Source organism: Chelon labrosus, assembly GCF_963514085.1.
Source record: "Chelon labrosus genome assembly, chromosome: 4".
NCBI lineage: Eukaryota > Metazoa > Chordata > Actinopteri > Mugiliformes > Mugilidae > Chelon > Chelon labrosus.
This window is the reverse complement of record NC_140340.1, coordinates 7,526,373-7,545,796: the sequence shown is the minus strand read 5'-3', so window position 1 is coordinate 7,545,796 and position 19,424 is coordinate 7,526,373. Positions and strand designations below refer to the sequence as shown.

Sequence of the window (19,424 nt, the reverse complement as noted above, 5' to 3'; positions counted from 1 at the left end):
AATGTGTCAGAATAAGACAAAGAGGCTCGCCTGGGCCATGAAACACCGCCATTCAGATTCAAATTCATTCAGATTCAGATTCAGAAAACTTTATTTGTGCCCGGGGGGCAATTTAAGGCACTAGTGAGCAGCTTAACGTGCAAGTACAGACATTTTAAGTAGCAAAAAAAAAACAGAAACAGAACAAGATACAAAATATATACAAGTTACCATGCCATAAATGTTTGACTATCCGAAATATCCATGGAGAATGTAACGGACTGTATAAGTAAAGTGACTAAAGTGCAAATGTAAACGGTAAACAGTAGTTACAGGGAATATGTATTTACGAGTTATAGCCGAGGTAGAATGGGTAACAACTAAAAACAGCCAAAAACAACCAAGAGTCTCTGGTATGTGAGTATGGGGGTGGGGGGCAAGGGGAGGTTGACTGTACTATGGCTGTGTTTGAGCTGGAGAAGAGTCAGAGGGAGAGACAGAGAGAGAGTGTGTGGGGAGGAGTTGAGGAGGAGGATGGCTTTGGGGACGAAGGTGGCTTTTCTCCTCTGACTTCTGCAGGCGGGGCAGCGGAGCCGTCGTCCTACTGAAGACTGTAAGAAGGTATTATAGACTGATGAATCAAAATTTCAAATCTTCGGTTCATCACGCAGGATCTTTGTACGCCGTCGAGAAGGCGAGAGGATGGTTCCACAGTGTGTGACATCAACTGTCAAACGTGGATGAGGAAGTGTGATGGTCTGGGGCTGTTTTGCTGGATCCAGGGTCGGTGACTTGTACAGAGTGAGAGGCACCCTGAACCAAAACGTCTACCACAGCATTCTGCAGCGCCATGCAATACCCTCTGGTATGCGCCTAGTTGGTCAGAGGTTTATCCTACAGCAAGATAATGACCCAAAACACAAGTCCAAGCTATGCCAGAACTACCTCAGGCAAAAAGAACAAGATGGTAAGCTTGAAAACATGGAGTGGCCAGACTTAAACCCCATCGTGCTGGTTTGGGATGAACTGGACAGAAGAGTGAAAGTGCCACACACTTATGGGAACTTCTGCAACAGACTTGGGAAGAACTTTCCGAAGAATATTTAATTTCTATTGGAGAAAGAATGCTGTGAGTGTGTTCAGCTGTTATATCTGCCAAAGGTGGCTACTTTGATGAGTCAAAAGTTTAGAATACATTTTGGTCTATAAATTGATTCCATGATTTCTTTTTCAACTCAAATTGCTTATTTGTTCTATGCTTTCATTTCAGAGTGCAATGAGACACTAAACTGAATAATTTTCAGTAAAAAGCTGGATAAAGTGTGGTGTTCGAAAACTTTTGACCGGTAGTGTATATTTTTGTAAAAGTGGTAATGCACAGATTTACAAGTGAGCTGCCACTGTTGTCACGGCAGTTTACTTAACTTGTCATACCTACAAGCATACATTACAGTATACAGAGTACATTTTACGAAATATTCTAGTTTCCATTTACTGCTGCAGTTTGCAGTTCTTATTGAAAAGGCAGGCTACCGTGAGCAAAAGTGAATTGATAAGCATCTTGCTGTCTTGCCTCCCTTGTTCCAATCGCATTTTAGACTCATTATTGTAAATCTGTTGTGTATGACCTTAATAGAAAGTGACCCATTTCTTCTAAATGAGCCTAGTGTATTTTCCTCACAGTTGAATTTCCACCTTGAAGCACTTTAAACCGCCAACCCACCACAGTTTTTCACACGTGCCTTCATTAGGTTTGTGGTTACCATAGCAGTACGGATGTAATGGACCTGTCTGTCGTTACACGCTCACATGCACACACATGTGATGAGTAATTTCCTTGACAAACTGAGCTCAGCAATAGTGCCAATAGAAAAGATTTTTTTTTTTTTCTGATGAAACTAAAAAATTTCCTAGAATGTCACACGAGGAGAGATGGCAACTCAGTCAAATCACTCTTCTGTCTACCTGCCTTGTGTCAAGGTGTCAGTCTGATGACCTATATTCTATTTGCTGTGTTATCCCATGTTGGGTAGAGGGGTCACAGTGTCAGTATGCCAAGTTACCATCTCAACAAATTTAATTCAGATCTGTTCTATTTTCTAATAATATTTTACTTGACTTCATTTCATTTATGACACAGGGCAGGTCATGTACGTGTGATTTTTATTTTTTTTTTTTTTTGTAGGGCAAGTGGAAGGAAATTTAACTTGATCAAATTACAAGTTAAGTGAAAAACAAAAAAATCCTAGCTTAATTTCTAGGCTATTTAGCTAAATGAACAATTTGGTCAGAAGAAGAAAAGTGGCAGAGATGTACTCTCAGACTCTGACAAAGGCAAAGGGGATACACAGAGATTTCATATACATATGAATTTAACTATGTGCATTACAAGGAAGAAGAATGTTTCAAGATGGGTCGAATATTCTGTGATGTTACAACTCCATTTTGGCTGACCAGAAACTGACATTAGCTAGCTAGCATTAGCAGCTGCGTAGCTCCGGACCCTACACTGTAACCTGACGTGCACCTCTTCTCCACATACATAATTGTGCTTCACGGCAGCGCCAACCATAACGGCTGTGTTTGGTCTTAAAGGCATTTCCTTGTTCACATGTCTCAGCAGCCGGACAGCTCGTCTACTCAGGCATCTTCTCTATGTTCTGTACTGCAAAGACTTCAGTGAAAGCTACCGTTCATCCACATTTATTATCTTCAACTCCAAAATGAGCCGCTCAGTTCCACCCACCATGAGCGGCAGTGGCTCAGTAGGTTGAGCCGGTTGTCCACAAACCCCAGAGGGTTAGTGGTTTGACCTCCAACACATGGACCACATGTGTGTGCTTGTGTGAACAAGTGAGTAAATGTGATATTGTGACTGTAAAGCGCTTCGAGTTAGCCTGGTCGTGACCATCCTACATTTCCGCCCGAAATTTGATTTCGGTCTGCACGTTAGTCTGGCCCAATGTAATAGGAATCTGTCTCCGTAATGGGCAGATGCTTATTTTGAGGTTTAAAATCATTGGAGTTCCCTTAACCAATCAGCAACGTTTGGTAATGACGTATATTGTGCGCCGGAGTTCAGGCTCTTACGCTTACCACTTCCGCTTCCAGTTAAATAAATCAAACTTTTCCCAAAGCCAGTTGGAAGGAGAGCTACGACGTCCTTGCCATTTATAAAATTGACAAGACAAGCCTCTTGTTCTGGTTTTAATTCCGTGATGCTCTCGAGAGTTGAGACAACTTCGCGGATGGCTTCTAGCGTCTCTTCCTCCGTCGCCATTGTTGCTATTCTGTTGAACTACAAGCTCCGCTGGCTGGACTACAAGCAACTCGGCAGGCGAGTTTCACGTCATCACTCAACTGTTCGCTGATTGGCTAAGACCGCGCGGTTACACGCGAACCGCAGAAGGGCAATTTGGCCAGACTCCGTGGCAGACCGAAATCAAATTTCGGGCGGAAATGTAGGATGGTGACGACCAGGCTAGCTTCGAGTAGCAATAGATAGAAAATCGCTATAATTCTATAATCCATTTACCATTGTGTGAAGTGCAGAGTGATACTCAACCATAGACAGTATAAAGATGGAGGGCAGAACTGCTCTTCAAATGTGAAGCCAAAGCAAGTAGAGCTCCCCCTGGTGGTTGACTGCAGTACAGGTCATTAGCTCCACTCCCTCCATGTTAGTGGATTGGACCAAACTAAAACACTGTAATACACATCAAATATATTTTTTTCAAGGATATTGTCTTTCATTTTAGGTAGTTAATATAATGCCGAAGTGTCAATTTTTTGGATAAGTTTAGTTTTAGTTAGTTGTTTGACGCAATAGAAACAGGACGTGACATAATAGCGACTACCAGTTGCCATGCCAACCACTCCGTAAAGGCACCGTGAGAGTTGTAAAAATAAATAAATAAATAAAAAATAAGTATTACAATCCAACGTTTCCTTGTAACTGGTGGAGGTAGAGCAGAGCGTAGTATTAATTCAACAAAAACGCGAGTGATTAGTCAAATCATGTGGGGAAAACATAATTTCCACTCCTATGAATCAACAGATCCTGGTCATGTGAGTTTCACTGTCAAATATTAATATAATCAAATAACAAAGATTTATCAGATCTATTAAATGTTTTTTGCACAACTGCCGTTTAAAAAATAAAACAAAGGTGTGTGCTGAATTTCATTTCTGAACAGTTTAATGTCTGAGATGTAAAAGGGTGTTACTGTTTTCTGCTTTCACAGTGTTGCAGTTTTTTGCAACAGTCTTGTCGCGTTGTAAGTTATGCACTTTTGCTACTTGAGTGTTTTACCAAAGTCATTCAGTATCTTTTCTGCTAGAAATTCACACTTATGGCAGCACTTTCAGAAACACAGAGGAAGAGGGAGGTGTTGATTTTTATCTTGTGTCTCTGATCGCATTAGAACATCGACCGTGTGAAATACAGTTACACAAACGAGAGAGCTCCTTACAGCTGTAGGGTTTTGTATAATTCTTAACAAAAAAAACTGTAGATCGAGCTGCTGGCTGTTTCTCAGTAAGCAAAGCGTGAGTGATTGATTTTGAGAGGTCTGAAGTGTGCTGTGGTTTTGGAGGGCTGTCCCAAAGCTCTAAGTCTGCTAAGTCCTGCAACTCCTATTAACTTATGCGTGCCTGAAGAGTGTATCTGCGCTGGCATGCATCTTTCGACACACACATATACAAAATTAGCAATGCTGATCTGAAACTCATACAGTCATACTGAGCAATGAGATTAAATGAAACTTATGAAATATGCTGAGTGTAGAAACGTGCTCGGCACTGTGGGTCCTGAGCAAATGGCAAGTTTTATTTCATTACTAACAGCCATCATGAAGTGTCATATCCTGAAAGCTGCACAACACATTTAATCTTATTTGTTGTTCAATGAACCAAAACAATACATCTGTTTTATCATTTTATCGTTGAAAATGTATACATGTGCTGTGCATTTGCTGCTAAATGCTTTCTGATACTCCCGTGCTCATAAGTCTTCAAATAAGTCAAGTACGTCTGCTGGGAATTGGGCCCTCTCTAGACAGGAACACGGATGAGGGGTGTATTGAGCAACCTCAACTTTATCGCTTTGCTTTGACCACATTAGAACAATTGTTAGGCTGGTGTGAAAAAGAGGATTTCCTCACTGGTGGAGGGTTTCTCACACTGCAGTTTTTTCTGATCCATCACATTTCTTCAACTCTGTTCAGACTTAGCATCCGATCACGTTTTTCACTGCGTAAGCAACAATACACCGACATAATCTTGGGCACAGTAGAATATTGTAACAGCTGCTTAATGGATTTCTAGCCACTGTTGTATTAAAAAGTACGAATAGTGCTGTTTGTCATAATTTGAATATTTGGGGAAATTATGTAAAGTTTGGAATGAAGCCGGGTTCAGTGCATAGTAGGGTTTAATCCCGGGAAACGGGATTCCCGGGAAATCTGATCAAGACTATTTCCCGATTCCCGGGAAAGGTTATGACTGGTAACGGGAAATATATATTTATTTTTTGTTACACGTGCGCTTCTATTGTTGTCTTACGTTAACGTTGAATTCAGTGCAGCAGTAGGCTATAACCTAGAAATCCACGCACCCTAGCGGTAGCAAATGTCATTTGCAGCAGTAGGCTACCAACCTCCTAATGATGTCTGCAGCCAGCTTTGTTAGGCCGTAAGGTGAACCCTGTTATCGTTTCATCCCGCTCCACAGTCTGGCATCTACACAATCTTTAGTTCATAAAACATAACGAGTCATGCTAAGCTACCCAAAAAAAGTTCGCAGCTCACTTGATCACGCAGCAGAATTGATCATTGCAAACTTTGTTGATATGGACATAAACTGTGTTTCTTGCCCTAATAATGTTACAAATAATATAAAACATGCTGGGAACGCATATTTGAATGATATCGACACATTACTTGGGCAAAAACAACAACAACAAAAAACGGTTGTTTCCCGGGATGCATAGACTGTAGATGTGTGAGATAAGGTGCCAAGGTGATAAAATGTGCGAGACTTGCAGGCTAAGTATAGTTTTAGCGCAGATGTAAAAGATAAACTTTGGTCCTATATTTCGTATGGAAACATATTGCTTTATCTTAAAAGCTCAATTTATAGTTCAGCCCTAGTATGTACTTAAAAAAGTCTGATCCTAACTTATAATATTTAATTTTATTTCCAGCATGGATGGTGGTGAGCTTTTTAGCCGGATCCAGGACAGAGGAGACCAGGCGTTCACAGAGAGAGGTAAAAAAAAAAAAATGTCCACCTCAAAATTAAAGCATTTCTTGCAATACTGATTACAGAGCACACTGATTCAGATATACCATGGCATCCACGCAGACACACAAAGCAGACACATGCGGACACTAGAGCTACAACATCATACAATTTCCGGCACAGCGTTGACACGCACGGCCAGTACAGTGTCCGTCCATAAATTGTAATCTCCGTTAAAAGAGCTCATTGTTCCTTTATTGCAGAGGCATCTGACATCATGAAGAGCATAGGGGAGGCCATACAGTTCCTACATGCCATCAACATCGCCCACAGAGACGTCAAGGTTTGTGTTATCGCTTATATCACCGAAACCCCAGTGCTCGCTCTGGGAGTTTCAGACCGAATTTTGTAAAGTGTCTTGAGTCAGTTTGTATAATGTTGAACTGAATATTCCTCTTTGGGTTAATGTGACATTTCCTTCTTCCTGCTTGAGAAGTCAAAACAACCTTAGCTCTAGATGTTAATGTCATAATAATTTTCTTTTTTCTTGTTTCCTGAATACTTCCACAGCCAGAGAATTTACTGTATTCAACAAAGAGACCCAATGCCCTGCTCAAACTCACAGACTTTGGTTTTGCCAAGGAGACCACCTCACACAACTCTTTAGCTACTCCTTGTTACACGCCCTACTATGTCGGTAAGGAACCTTTTCTGTATGTGGTGTCATATTTACTCCACTTGTTGCCGTTTGATAAACACTTTAAAACGATACACTGGTTTCATCTTCTCTCTTTTCCTTTTCCCTTCGTTCCTCTCTCACTGTCTGCAGCTCCAGAGGTTCTGGGCCCGGAGAAATACGACAAGTCATGTGACATGTGGTCATTGGGTGTCATTATGTATATCCTGTAAGTCTGTCTCTTTGCAGTCTCTCGTATCCTTTCATCGTGTACAATTCTTCATTTAATGCAGCATCTCGTGTTGTCATCTTTAAACATCCAACAGGTTGTGCGGGTACCCTCCATTTTATTCTAACCACGGTCTAGCCATCTCTCCTGGGATGAAGAAGCGGATCAGGATGGGCCAGTATGAGTTTCCTAATCCTGAGTGGTCTGATGTATCAGAGGAAGGTAAGACTATAAATGGCACGTACTTGTTTCCTTAGAGGCATACGTGCGGTATGTTCTCTATTTATGCATATGTTTATTTGTGGGAAGTGGTCTACGCCTGAAAATGTGGTGAGGTGTTGAGAAATGACCTTGTTCCTTAAAAACTTCTAACAATCTCAAATACCATTTCATAAACCCCTGCACGCTCGCTTTACTTTCTGGGGAAGAAAATGAAACCGACGAAGGTGTTTTCACCACATTTACTGCTCTCATTCACTGCAACTGAAAGTGTTGTCTTATTTCCTGTCTTATTACCCAAATATGTTGGTTTTAAAGAGAAAAGGGAGCTGCATCTCTACATATCCAGTTTCTCTCTAACAGAATGATGTATGGGCATGTGTGTGGAACAGTCAGTGGGGTTGTACTTACTGTAAGACGATACTCAAGAACCTGTGCATTCTTTTACTCTTGATACTTCATCAAAGTACGATTTCTCAAGAGCCAAAGTGATGCTGAAACTGACGTCAAAGAAATTCACAAAAAGATAAAACATTTGGCAGCCTCCTCCAGAACACTACGCTGCAGACTTCCACACTTATTTCTTTCCATTTCGCATTAAGTAATTTATAAACTGGGACGAGATACACCCTGCCTGCATTAGTATATACACCGAACAGCCACAACATTATGACCCCTAACAGGAGAAGTGAATAACATTGACCATCTTGTGACAACGCAATGTTCTGCTGGGAAACTTCTGGACCTGACATTTATTAGTGTGGATGTTACTTAGACATGTAGCACCCACCTAGACCAGACCAGACACCCCCACCCCATAGCGATGACACTCCTTAATGGCAGCAGCCATCCCCAGCAGGATGCAGCCTGACACAGACACACACACAAAAACACTTTAGGAACAACTAAAACAAAAACAGTCTGAGGCCATGGTCCTCAGTCGGAAAAGGGTGGATTGCCCACTCTGGGTCGGGGAGGAGGTCCTGCTTCAAGTGGAGGAGTTCAAGTATCTTGGGGTCTTGTTCACGAGTGAGGGTAAAAGGGAGCGAGAGATCGACAGGCGGATCGGAGCGGCATCTGCAGTGATGCGGATGCTCAACCGGTCGGTCGTGGTGAAGAGAGAGCTAAGCCGAAAGGCGAAGCTCTCAATTTACCGGTCGATCTACGTTCCAATCCTCACCTATGGTCATGAACTTTGGGTAATGACCGAAAGAACAAGATCGCGAATACAAGCGGCCGAAATGGGTTTCCTTCGTAGGGTGGCCGGGCTCAGCCTTAGAGATAGGGTAAGGAGCTCGGACATACGGGAGGAGCTCAGAGTAGAGCCGCTGCTCCTCCACGTCGAAAGGAGTCAGTTGAGGTGGCTAGGGCATCTGGTAAGGATGCCTCCTGGACGCCTCCCGGGAGAGGTGTTTCGGGCATGTCCCACCGGTAGGAGACCTCGAGGCCGACCCAGGACACGATGGAGGGATTATATCTCTCGTCTGGCCTGGGAACGCCTGGGGGTTCCTCCGGAGGAGCTGGCTGAAGTGGCTGAAGCTGTTGCCCCCGCGACCCGGATCCGGATAAGCGGAAGACGACGAGTACGAGTACGAGTAAAACAAAAACATGAAGAACAGCACAAGGTGTTGACCTGGCCTCCATATTCCCTAGATCCCAAACTGATCAAGTATCTGTGGGATGATCCACAGAGGCCCCTCCCCTCAAAGGACCCCCACTAACAATATTATGTTACCAGACAGAGGAAATCTATCCATCGCTGCAAAGAGATTCTTCACCGCATTCCTCTTTCAGTTTCGCACTGGTTGTCAGTCTAGCGCCCAAAGGCCCCCACTAACAACATTCTGTTACCAGACGCCACAGGACACCCTCAGAAGGCCCATGTCCATTCTCTGATGAGTCACAACTGTTTTGGAGGCACAAGGGAGACCTACACAATATTACTAAGGTGGTCATAATGTTGTGGTTGATCAGTGTATCTGTTCATGTATGGAGATAAACTATGTTAGCTGACGGTGTTATGGTTTTGTCTTGTCTGCTCGTCCTATTTAAATCAGTGTCCTTTGGCACAAACTTGGACGTAATGACGAGGATTTTGCAGTCGAAGGTCAATGATCACAGTCACAAATGAATGTGCTAATTATGAAAACATTTCAGAGAAACGTCTTATAAGATAAAATTACAAAGTAAACACTTTGTAGCACACTTTTATTTAATTAAGAATTTAAGGAAGTCTCCCATACCCAACTGAGAAGTAGTTGTACTAGCCTAAATTATTTTTCATTCCTCTTTTTTTTTTTTTTCAGCTAAACAACTAATAAGGACCCTTCTAAAGACTGAGCCGACCCAAAGGATGACCATCACCGAGTTCATGAATCATCCATGGATCAATGTAAGCACGTCTTCTTCATTCTTTGCTTGTGTTTTGCAGTCTCTCTTATCCTTTGTCTCGACTATTCTGGCCACCACCTCTGCATTTAAGTAATATTTGGATGTGCTGCTGTGTGTCCTCCTGCAGCAATCGATGGAGGTTCCTCAGACGCCGCTTCACACCAGCCGCGTTCTCAAAGAGGAGAAGGACGCATGGGAGGATGTCAAGGTTTGACACTTAGCTCTCTGCTCGTGTGGCAGCAGCGCCAAAAGCAAACTTCATTTTATTTAGACTGCTTCTACATTCATCTGTTGTATGTCCACAACAGATAATGAAAATAGTATTATTTATTATTTATGTATTTTTCATTTATGGATTAAAACCAGACTTTACAGCTTGCTTTTCTTTTTTTTTTTTTCTTTTTTTTTCACGCTCAAGTCAAAAATAGATGAACAAAAACGGGCCATGCACCAGACTTGAGTTGCATATTTAAATATGACAGATCTGTGTCTGCATCTGTGAGAAAGTTGCTGACTTCCTCATTTGTTGCGCACGACTGGTTTGTAGTAGATTTGCCGCCAAATCCTTTTTTTAATCATAAACTGCCTTAAAGATATACAAGAAATATCACTGATATTGAATCATAATTTAAAAACGAATATGCATGGAAGCCATGTGTCCTTCACTGCTCTCCAAGTGCGTTTACTCTAAAAGACTCCATCGTGACGCTCTTCTAGTTGTTTCTCTGTCTTTTTGAACCAGCAGTGTAGTTTAGGACGTCTGTATGAAAACAGCTGTGGCCTAATGACTTTCTTCTTCCTAATCTCTCAGGAGGAAATGACCAGTGCCTTGGCAACGATGAGGGTTGACTACGAGCAAATCAAAATCAAGACCATTGAAGACTCATCCAATCCACTGCTAATAAAAAGGAGGAAGAAAGCCGGCAATGCCATGGCGGAGCCAAACGCTGCTGCCCACTGAAAGATGCACGTATGCATGCACATACAAACACAGGTTGTGAAAAGGAAGCAATAATTTGTCGACACAAGTCGCGTTGCATGGATTTTCTCAGTGTTTTTATTTTTCATGGCAAATTCTAATGTTTTGTAAGAGTGTTTGTTTTTATTACTCTACCATTTTAACAAAACCCAGCACTCTGCTCCCGCAGAGAGGATGTGGATCTGTGTTTTTACACCAGTGAAGAGATTATGAATTATAGTAAAGGGGAGGAGAAGGAGTTCATCTTTCCTCTTCGTCTTTCACAAATATCAGGTTGTGTACTCATATGGGCTTGAATGTTGGAAAAGGACATGGAAGCCTTAGCATTAGCAGTAGTTATCATCGTTCACCCCACGGCCCGACTCTCGCTCTTGCCCCAAACCTATGAATGTTGAATGAAATGGCTAAATCCCAAAAAGTTAAAACAAGGGAAGGTTTCTTTTTACGTACATGCAAAGTAAGCATATTATGAACTGACAAGTGGAATGTAAGGACTCTGTCCCTGACCGCTGGAGTTAGCTGCAAGTCGTTGCTAAGTTCTGGGGCTCGGACCAGGAGAGTCTGTCAGGTTCAGTTTGTCTTTGTGAATGTTGGACAGAGGCCTATGCACTCACACGAGGGCCGTGTGCCATTCTGACAGAGCACCTCACCTGTGGCCCCTCTCTCCTACCTTATCTACGCTTCTTTTTCAGGTTCATAGTTTTAGGGCAGAGGAAGAAGCCACGTTTAAAAACTGGCCCGTCTTTCTTCTGCATGTAGCTCATAGGAGAGTAGGAGGCGACTGATACTGTATTTTTTCATTTTTTTTTTTAAATTTTATTTTTTGAACGTTTTAGCATAGGCCTTACTGAGTATTGCTAAATCAGCAAATGGCTTTTAACCCCTACCTACCACATTTAGTCCAAGCTTTTACCAATGTTGTGCTTCAGAATTTAAAACATTGCCAGATTATATTTCAGGTTAATGCTATGCAGATGTGTTGTTCCGATCGAAGTACTGCTAGTACCATGTTGTTAGTGATTTCTGTCTGCGGTTGTGAACAGTAGGGAGCGTTTGTGTGTGTGTGATGGTAGCAGTAGCATCCCCCAGTGAGTACACATTGCAGACGGCCCATTTAAAGTCACGGGTGTTTGCACCAGCTCGACCGTCGGGACGCTCACTTTTGACGGATCTGGTGCGATGCCAAATTTCTCTAACGACTCTCCACACTTCCCGGAGTGCAGTCTGACTTACCACCAGCAAGCTGTGATCATATTCAAAGAGGGTGCAGCGGTTTCTTTCTCTCGTCAGCGTCCTGTTAATGCAGCGGGACGCTCCCCCCGGCTCACTTGGGATCATAGGGGAAACTCGTGTTGATTTTGGTCCACGTCACTTTGTAAAATCCACATCACCACATTACTTTTCGCATTGCACCTAGAGATCTCTCACAGCAAAAAATGTTGATTGAATGTTTTTGACAACGTTCCTCCTATTTCTTTATTTTTATTTTTATTTTTTTGTCCCTCTTAACACTTTTTTTCTTGTAGTGGAAGCACAGATGTGTCCTTTTTTTCTTCTCGTTGGATCTGTTGAACTCCACCTGCCGTTCTTTTGTCTGCTTCAGCTTTGGATTAAAAAAACACATAAAACACAAACTTGTTCTTCTATCGTCTTTTCTGAATGCGAAATTGTTTTTAAATTTTTAACAGTCCAAGAAATGAATTCAAAGATGATGCACTTGACATAAACGTTAACTCAGTTTAACCCTTTAGCTGCATATGGAACGGGATGGATGTCAAATGTACTTTAAGGCTGTACGATAGTTGCAACACCTTGAAAATCATGAATTTCAAATCTTTGCTAAGTCTTTATTTTGTTCCCGTGCAGTAAATGATCTAGTTTTAATTCTGTGCTCAGTATGATCTTTACCCAACTGAAAGAAGACACACATGTTGAAATAATGTACAGGTTGTAGTCACCTGTGACTTCCCAGAAGTTCCCCCAGCTTTGTAAATTTTAAATCAAACATAGTTTAGTTTAGTTTATTTAGATCCCCATTAGCGTTTGACTTGCAGCAGCTATTCTTCCTGGGGTCTTTCCATCATCATGACATCTACAAAGCATTAACACACAACACATTAATACATAAAAACAAAAATATATTACCTGCTCCTACATTGAACCACCACAAAGTATGAATATCAGGACCCAATTTACAAATACACAAAAAATACACAAAAAATAGGCTACTGATGGTTGAAATTACATTCAAAATAATAATCTCTTAATTTCATTTTAAAATTTACCATATTTCTTTGTTGTGTGACATCATTTGGAAGGGCATTCCAATCCTTCATGGCTCTATATAATACCGTACCTTGAGAGAGTGCCCTAGGTAAGATAAAATAACCTCCAGCAGCATGTCTAGTGGAATAATTATGTATGTTTGAACTAAAAGATAATTTCTTATACAAAATGTATGGCATTTTAGTTGTTATAATATTTCTGAGAAAAACCATCAACAAATATGACATTCTATGTTTAACCTCTAGCCAACCTAGATTGGCATGCATACGACATACATTCGACCTTGTGAAAATTAAGTCTTGTAATGAAAACTAATGGAGCAAATTCCAACAGAGTTATTTGCTAAAGGCGGGTAAAAAGTTGACGCAAATTATTTTCACCCTATTTGACCTATGTCTATACATTCAGAGTGTTTTTCAGCTCCGTCACTTCTCCAGCTATGACTCGTGACTTGTTGGGCCGGCTTGGGATTTGTGGCTTTGAGGCTTTGACACAGAGTGTGCGGACTCAACTTGTGACAAACGTCTATCATCCTTGCTACATGAGTGACTCCTGGAATATACACATTTGCGTAGCAAAATGGCAAAGTGCCATTGAGTCAACACATTTGCCAAGACTGGGGTGTTTGCGCAGTTTCCCGCCAGCGCACGTGGTTGTTTCTCCTCAGGTGCGAGGCCCCCGTAGTCTCTGAGCCTCCAGCTCTGAGTGTGATGAAACCAACAGTCATCTCTGTCAGCCCTGTGTGTGTGCGTCTGCCAGGTAAGGGGGTAAATGGGTAAATGGGGCTTGAGGGGAGTCCCTCGCGATGGTATTCCTGTGGATGCAATGTGCATATAATAAAAACCGCACAACACCCACCTGCCGTGCTTTTTTTCTTTTTCAAAAGGAGGAGGGGATGCGTTACCCTTTTTATTTTTCGGCTCAAAGGTGGGGAAACTGAAATTGTTTAAAACTCGTCACGTCGAGAAACGGTGCAGGTAGAATGTAAGAAGTCATCTTCTCAGCGGTTAACCAGACAGGATTTATTTATTTATTTATTTTATTTTTTTTAATAAAAGGAAGTTTGTTTATTCAGAAAGTTTATTCAGGTTTACACCTGTTGTGTCATTGTGTTGTTTTTTTGGATGTGGAGACTGAGACTGAGGCAGTGACACAGCTTGCAGTTTCTTTGAAGTGATTTACACCCGCCAGAGGTGACTGACCTGCCCCAGACACCACAGCCGTAGAGAGACGGAGAGGCGGCACACATTACCTCAGCAAGAAACTCACAGCTCAGAGCGAACCTGGTGCTTGGTACACTTTCAGACGTGATCAAATGGAAAGCGTTCCGTCAGTTTTTACATCTACAACAGCAGCGGCTGATCTTTCGCATGTGCTGGGAAGCCATTTGTTTTTACTGTCAAATACAACTCTGGGTGCATGTTGTGGTTAGTGCGGGCGCTTTGAATTCTATCTGTTCCCTTCTTGGCTGGTTATTCTAAAAACCAGCGCGCCTCTTGTAGGAACGCGGTCTTTGCCGTCTTACAAGAAAGGTTGGCACGTCGCCAGCGATTTTATTTACCAGCTAATTTCATGGTTGTAGTCAAACAGAAACAGAAAAAAAAAAGCCCAAATGGTGCGATCACGCTTGCCCCACTTCTTCTCCAGTCGCAGTTATTTGTGACCGGTTGCTCGTTCGTTGTTGTCATGCTGCATAATAAATATCAGACGGATAAAGATATGTGTCAAGCGTGCCCTGCTGTTGGGACGCAGAGTGAAGGGAGAATAGGCTCCTCACTACTTTCCTGAGGATTATGTGTCGTACAGAAGACTACACCTAAGTCAATTTCGGGTCATTTTATTCTGAAACCCCAACACGGACCGCTCGTGAATGTTGCGGCAAGCCGAGGCCTTCTGCTTCTGTGCGTGTTTTAAAAAGGAACCTGACGTCCAATTTTGGTCATCTCAAAATCCAGGAAGCGCCCAGAGTTGCTCTGGCTGCACAGTGACGCATTCTTCGGCTAATTTTAAACTTCTATGTGTTGGTCAGCGTTGCGAAATTGAGCTCTGTCAAAGCCTGACCCCGGAAGCTCGCTCTTTTCCAATGAAAGACACCGGAAAGACATGTTTAGGAGGAGGAGGAGGAGGAGGAGGAGGAGGAGGAGGGAGAAGCAGCATCATGAAAAGTCGGCTCGTAGTCATGCATTAAATCTGGACTGATGAGATCCAAACACGTTTGTTGTGCTGCAAGTGATGCAACAGATGGATATCGTATTGTGAAGTGACTCACAATCGAAAGAGTGTGTCAGTGCACAGAAAACAATGGTGTAGGCAGAACTGGATCTATATCTAGCATCTCTGTTTTGCACAGCCTAACGGTGTAACGGCTCATCAGAAAGAAAAAACAAAAAATACTCAAACATCAAATGTTTATGATTCTGAATAACAACTCACAGCTGATGCCTTGGGCCACCTCGGCGTCCAGTTTCCTTTTCTTTTTGACTCTGAACTGCAGCATTTCCTAGTTATGCTGGGCCAAAGCCGTTAGAGATTAGTTTAAAGATTCAGATTCGTGTGTGTGGTGGCAGTTAAAAGTATTCTTTCATTCTGCCTTTGATGCGGCTCTGCCTAGTTTTTCTTCAATGAGTGACATGTCAACACATCCCCAAGGTTTCCTCCCCAGGGAACACGCAAAAGGAGATGAAATATGAAGATGAAAGCTGTAGTTTGAGAGTAAATCCCATGTTTCCCCTCAAGGCAAGGACACGTCTCACGTCTCCATCGATGGCGACCTGCACAAGAAGTCAAAGATCTCTGATTCTTTTACATTTTATTTACATTTTATTACTGCATGTGATTATCTTGTGCACTACTGTACTCTGACTCTAGTTTTTTTTTTCTTTTTGTTCTCAACCTGCCATGAAACTGCTTCTGTCTGAACAAAAGTCCCTACTCATTACACAACAACCACATCTTAATCAACCCACAGAAGATTCAGAACGGTGACGCTTGTTTTTTTGGGAGTCCTGACCTCAAAATCAAACACTTATTTAAGATTTTTTTGTTGTTGTTTTGAGATCGGAGGCTCATTAGCGCGATTCATCCATAAGATAAAAATAAATTAATTAATAAATAACTGAAAACTCCAGAAGCAGCGGCCAAAATAAAACAGCCGAGCCGATGGAGACGAATGTTATGAATGATATCTTTTCGTTTGTACTGTCATTGCTGGAATGATACTATTCAAATCATCCCACGCCGACGATACAAATGACTGATGGGATGTCATAGAGTAGTTTCAGTGCAAGGCCCTGAGTCAAGTCAGGAGTCAGTCAAGTAAGAACCCAACAGACGTTTGTGTGACTTTGCGTTCAGAGTAATTCACATTCAAATGTCGGTGCAAGGCACCGAGCTCGTTTCTGTTTAAGGTCACCTCTTTTTACTCAGGTATTCGTGCGCTGTGGTGATTCACACCCCACAGATAAACCTGCAGTTAGCTCCTCTGGCCCTGTCGCCGTGAAGGAGGCGACGTAGCGCGAGCCAAATTTTAACGCCGGGCCGCTTTATTTCACCCTTTGTCTTAGTTCTCTTTTAATGTGTGTCGACGCGTGACTAAGTGAGACTGCTGCTGCATGCATGTGTGTGTGTGCAAATGCGCGCAAATGTGCACATGCCATGAGGGTGAGGCTGGCTAGTTACAGTTACGGTAAGTTAAGGTACAGCCGCTGCTGGTAAGCGTTGTATATGGGTCACGTTTGAGGTTAGAGCATCAGCCTGTTGAGCTTACACTCTGCCTATGGTTCCCCACGTATACTGCAACACCGCAGGATGTGATGATGAGCTCTACTACTTACACATTCCTGCTAAATGGCACATGATAACGGCTGTTTCAGAAAAACAAAACACAAAGAGGGTTTTTTTTTTTTTTTAGAAACAAGTAATTTATTTAAAAAAAAACAAAAAACATAATTCATAATAAATACATAAAATATATATGTTAGAAAATATATAAAAATAAATATCACAGTATGTCTTCTGACACAATATGGTCTTAAAACGACAACTCCATAGGAGGATGAGAAAGACAGTAGTTCAGCAGGGGCAAGAAAATCAATAACAGTACTGTCTAAGACAAAAGACAAAAGACTGTAGCAGTCTTTTTTCCTCCTTGAGTTGAACAATATTAGATTTTGGTTAGAGGTCAGCGGGTCTTCAAACCGAGGGCCCTCGATGTCTTTGCCGTTTAGAGGCCAGATACATCTCAATGTAGTTAAACAGCACATCCAGCTCCCCCATGGCCTTAAACAGTCCTTTACTCTCCATCTGCAGACAGACACACAGCATGTAAGTGATTCATGCACCAACACCGGCAATTTAACATCACAGGAGACACCGACAACGCCGCTCACCTGTGTGTAAGTAGAGTTTAGGTTCTGGATGTCAAACTGCTTCTTGCAGGAGAAGTAGTGTCTCTGTAAGAGAAGCAACAGAAATATGACGTTACAACACGTTCTGGAGTTCCTCCACTGCGTTAATGGCCGAGGCTTTGTTTTGCCGACCCATCAGATAACCACAGGCTTGTGTGCAGTTAATCAGAGATCAGCACAGTGACTCCAAACTTCCACCGCTGCCTCTTCCCTTTTTGCAAGAACTGGATGATGCGCGCTTGTGCACGCTGCTCCTTCTGCCATTGAGCAATCCATGACTAATGCAAAATTCTTTGAGCTCACTGAACTCTTCCCCTTTCTGTTTATCCTTTTTTGCAGTTTGGCAATTTTTGTAGTAGATGGTATCTTGAATTTGGACTGATAATTTTGAGTGATACATCATTACATAAAAGCTCAATATTCTGCTTAGTAATACATGACAATCAAAATTAACATATACGTGATTTTCTCTGACCGCAAATTACCCAAATGTCACATTTTATCTGAGACTAATGATTACTAATGATTTTAGTACTTTTATACAGCATTAAACTATAATCTATCACCACCGTGTTACATTTTAAAGATCTATTTTAATTCCGGTCCTAACTAAGTATGCAACAATACCTGTGCGATCATCAGCAAGAGCTACAACGAAAACATCTCCTCTCCAAAACAAAAGGACGCACACGCTGCTGCGCTCTTGGCAGCCAGTGCTCCACCTGACTGACGGCACCGGTGCCTATTTACATATTTTATTTCCCCCTGTAGGAGTGACACGTGTCTCGGCTACTCACACATCTGGTGACATCACTCTTGAGCTCGTCGAAAATCTGGTGTATGGACTCCACGTGAGGTTTGAGGTCCCTGGTGTCTGCGCTCCCGTCCGCCATGGCCGTCGGCAGAACCGTTTGCAGGTAAAACTCTAAGATGCTGTTCATTGCGTGGCACGCAAACGGGCTCTGTGGGTGAGAAGCACAGCACCAGCCGGTTAACTCTTTAACGTCATGCAGGATGCTCGACTCATGGGTAAGTGTGCGCTGGGTGTAGTTTGTGGTTGAGTTTCATTAGAGCGCTGCATGTTTTCTTCTTCTTCTTCTTCTTCTTCTTTGTTTTTTTGTTTCGTTTAACCCAAAAATCAACTCGGCGGAGAGTTTGCAGAGGAGCTTACCTTGAAAGAGTCCTCCACGGTCTGGTCCAGCAGCGCCGTGTCCAAGTCGTTGTTTGCTTCCTGCAGAAAGAGGAATAACATGTTTTTTTTTTTTCAAACCGCCATGAGATGAGATGAACGTCTGCAGCCACAGAGGCCCCGCACTGAGGTGAGAAAGTGCTGCATCACATGGAGCCTGACGCGTAAGATGCAGCAGCAGCAGTAACAGCTGCCAGTGTCACTGTAGAGTTGACTGCATTTACTCACGTAGAAGTCTCTGATCTGTGAATAGTTCTCTCTGAGCTTCTTGAGCCTCACAGGGAAGCTCTCCACGAATCGGCAGCAGTCGTTGTTGCACATTGGAATGGAGACGACCATGCTGATGAAGGACCAAGAGACCAGGACAGGCAGGAGTAGAGACAGAGGAGTCATGCTGGTGGACAAGCTGCTGAAGTCTTCTGGCTGGAGAGATGAGATGAGAAGAGTGGGCCCTCAGTGGACGTAGATGAAGTTCTCTGACTTCTGAGAGGAGAAATATTCTCAGTAGGATCTTGCTGGAGAGTGTATAGTGTACATCAGCTGGGCATCCCTCTTTATAGCCAGAATGGGACAGATATCTGAAGGCGGAGACTAACTGGAAGTGCAACAGTTAAACGTGAATTTTTTTTCTTTTTTTTTTTTTGAATCATACATGTGGTGTAGGTTACACCCATGAACTGATCTGTAGATCTAAAAACCCTCGAGTGTCAAGGAAAAATATTTGACATATGGAAATATGATGTGACATTATTTTCTGTTATCAGTGTTTGAATCATTCAGTGATGCTTTTATTGCTGAATATGGAACTCAACCACACATTTAACATGGAT

At 42.4% G+C, this 19,424-nt stretch overlaps 2 protein-coding genes across 2 annotated transcripts in view; one reads left to right on the top strand and one right to left on the bottom strand.

Annotated features, from left to right (window-relative positions):
* Window positions 1-12,718, top strand: part of mapkapk2a (MAPK activated protein kinase 2a) — a 30,535-nt gene extending 17,817 nt beyond the window's left edge. The window contains exons 3-10 of the mRNA XM_084543440.1: window positions 6,182-6,246; window positions 6,483-6,562; window positions 6,790-6,916; window positions 7,049-7,124; window positions 7,222-7,346; window positions 9,650-9,735; window positions 9,862-9,942; window positions 10,546-12,718. Of these exons, the coding sequence (XP_084399566.1) occupies window positions 6,182-6,246; window positions 6,483-6,562; window positions 6,790-6,916; window positions 7,049-7,124; window positions 7,222-7,346; window positions 9,650-9,735; window positions 9,862-9,942; window positions 10,546-10,695 (790 nt within the window). The 3' untranslated portion in view covers window positions 10,696-12,718. The remainder of the gene's footprint in view (window positions 1-6,181; window positions 6,247-6,482; window positions 6,563-6,789; window positions 6,917-7,048; window positions 7,125-7,221; window positions 7,347-9,649; window positions 9,736-9,861; window positions 9,943-10,545) is intronic.
* Window positions 12,719-17,098: 4,380 nt separating this feature from the next.
* Window positions 17,099-19,424, bottom strand: LOC311486498 (interleukin-10-like). The gene is made up of 5 exons (XM_084542368.1): window positions 18,823-19,424; window positions 18,577-18,636; window positions 18,203-18,367; window positions 17,388-17,450; window positions 17,099-17,301 (listed from the first exon to the last, which is right to left on the bottom strand). The coding sequence occupies exons 1-5, from the start codon at window positions 18,985-18,987 to the stop codon at window positions 17,191-17,193; spliced, it is 564 nt and encodes a 187-aa protein (XP_084398494.1). The 5' UTR covers window positions 18,988-19,424; the 3' UTR covers window positions 17,099-17,190.

Bases quoted from the DNA above. Each gene is read 5' to 3' on its own strand.
- LOC311486498 (XM_084542368.1), bottom strand. From the start codon at position 18,987: ATGACTCCTCTGTCTCTACTCCTGCCTGTCCTGGTCTCTTGGTCCTTC. The intron at 18,368-18,576 runs GTAAGCTCCTCT...TCTCACCCACAG, and splicing joins CCGTGGAGGACTCTTTCAAG to AGCCCGTTTGCGTGCCACGC. The intron at 17,302-17,387 runs GTGAGCGGCGTT...GTCTGTCTGCAG, and splicing joins TAAACTCTACTTACACACAG to ATGGAGAGTAAAGGACTGTT.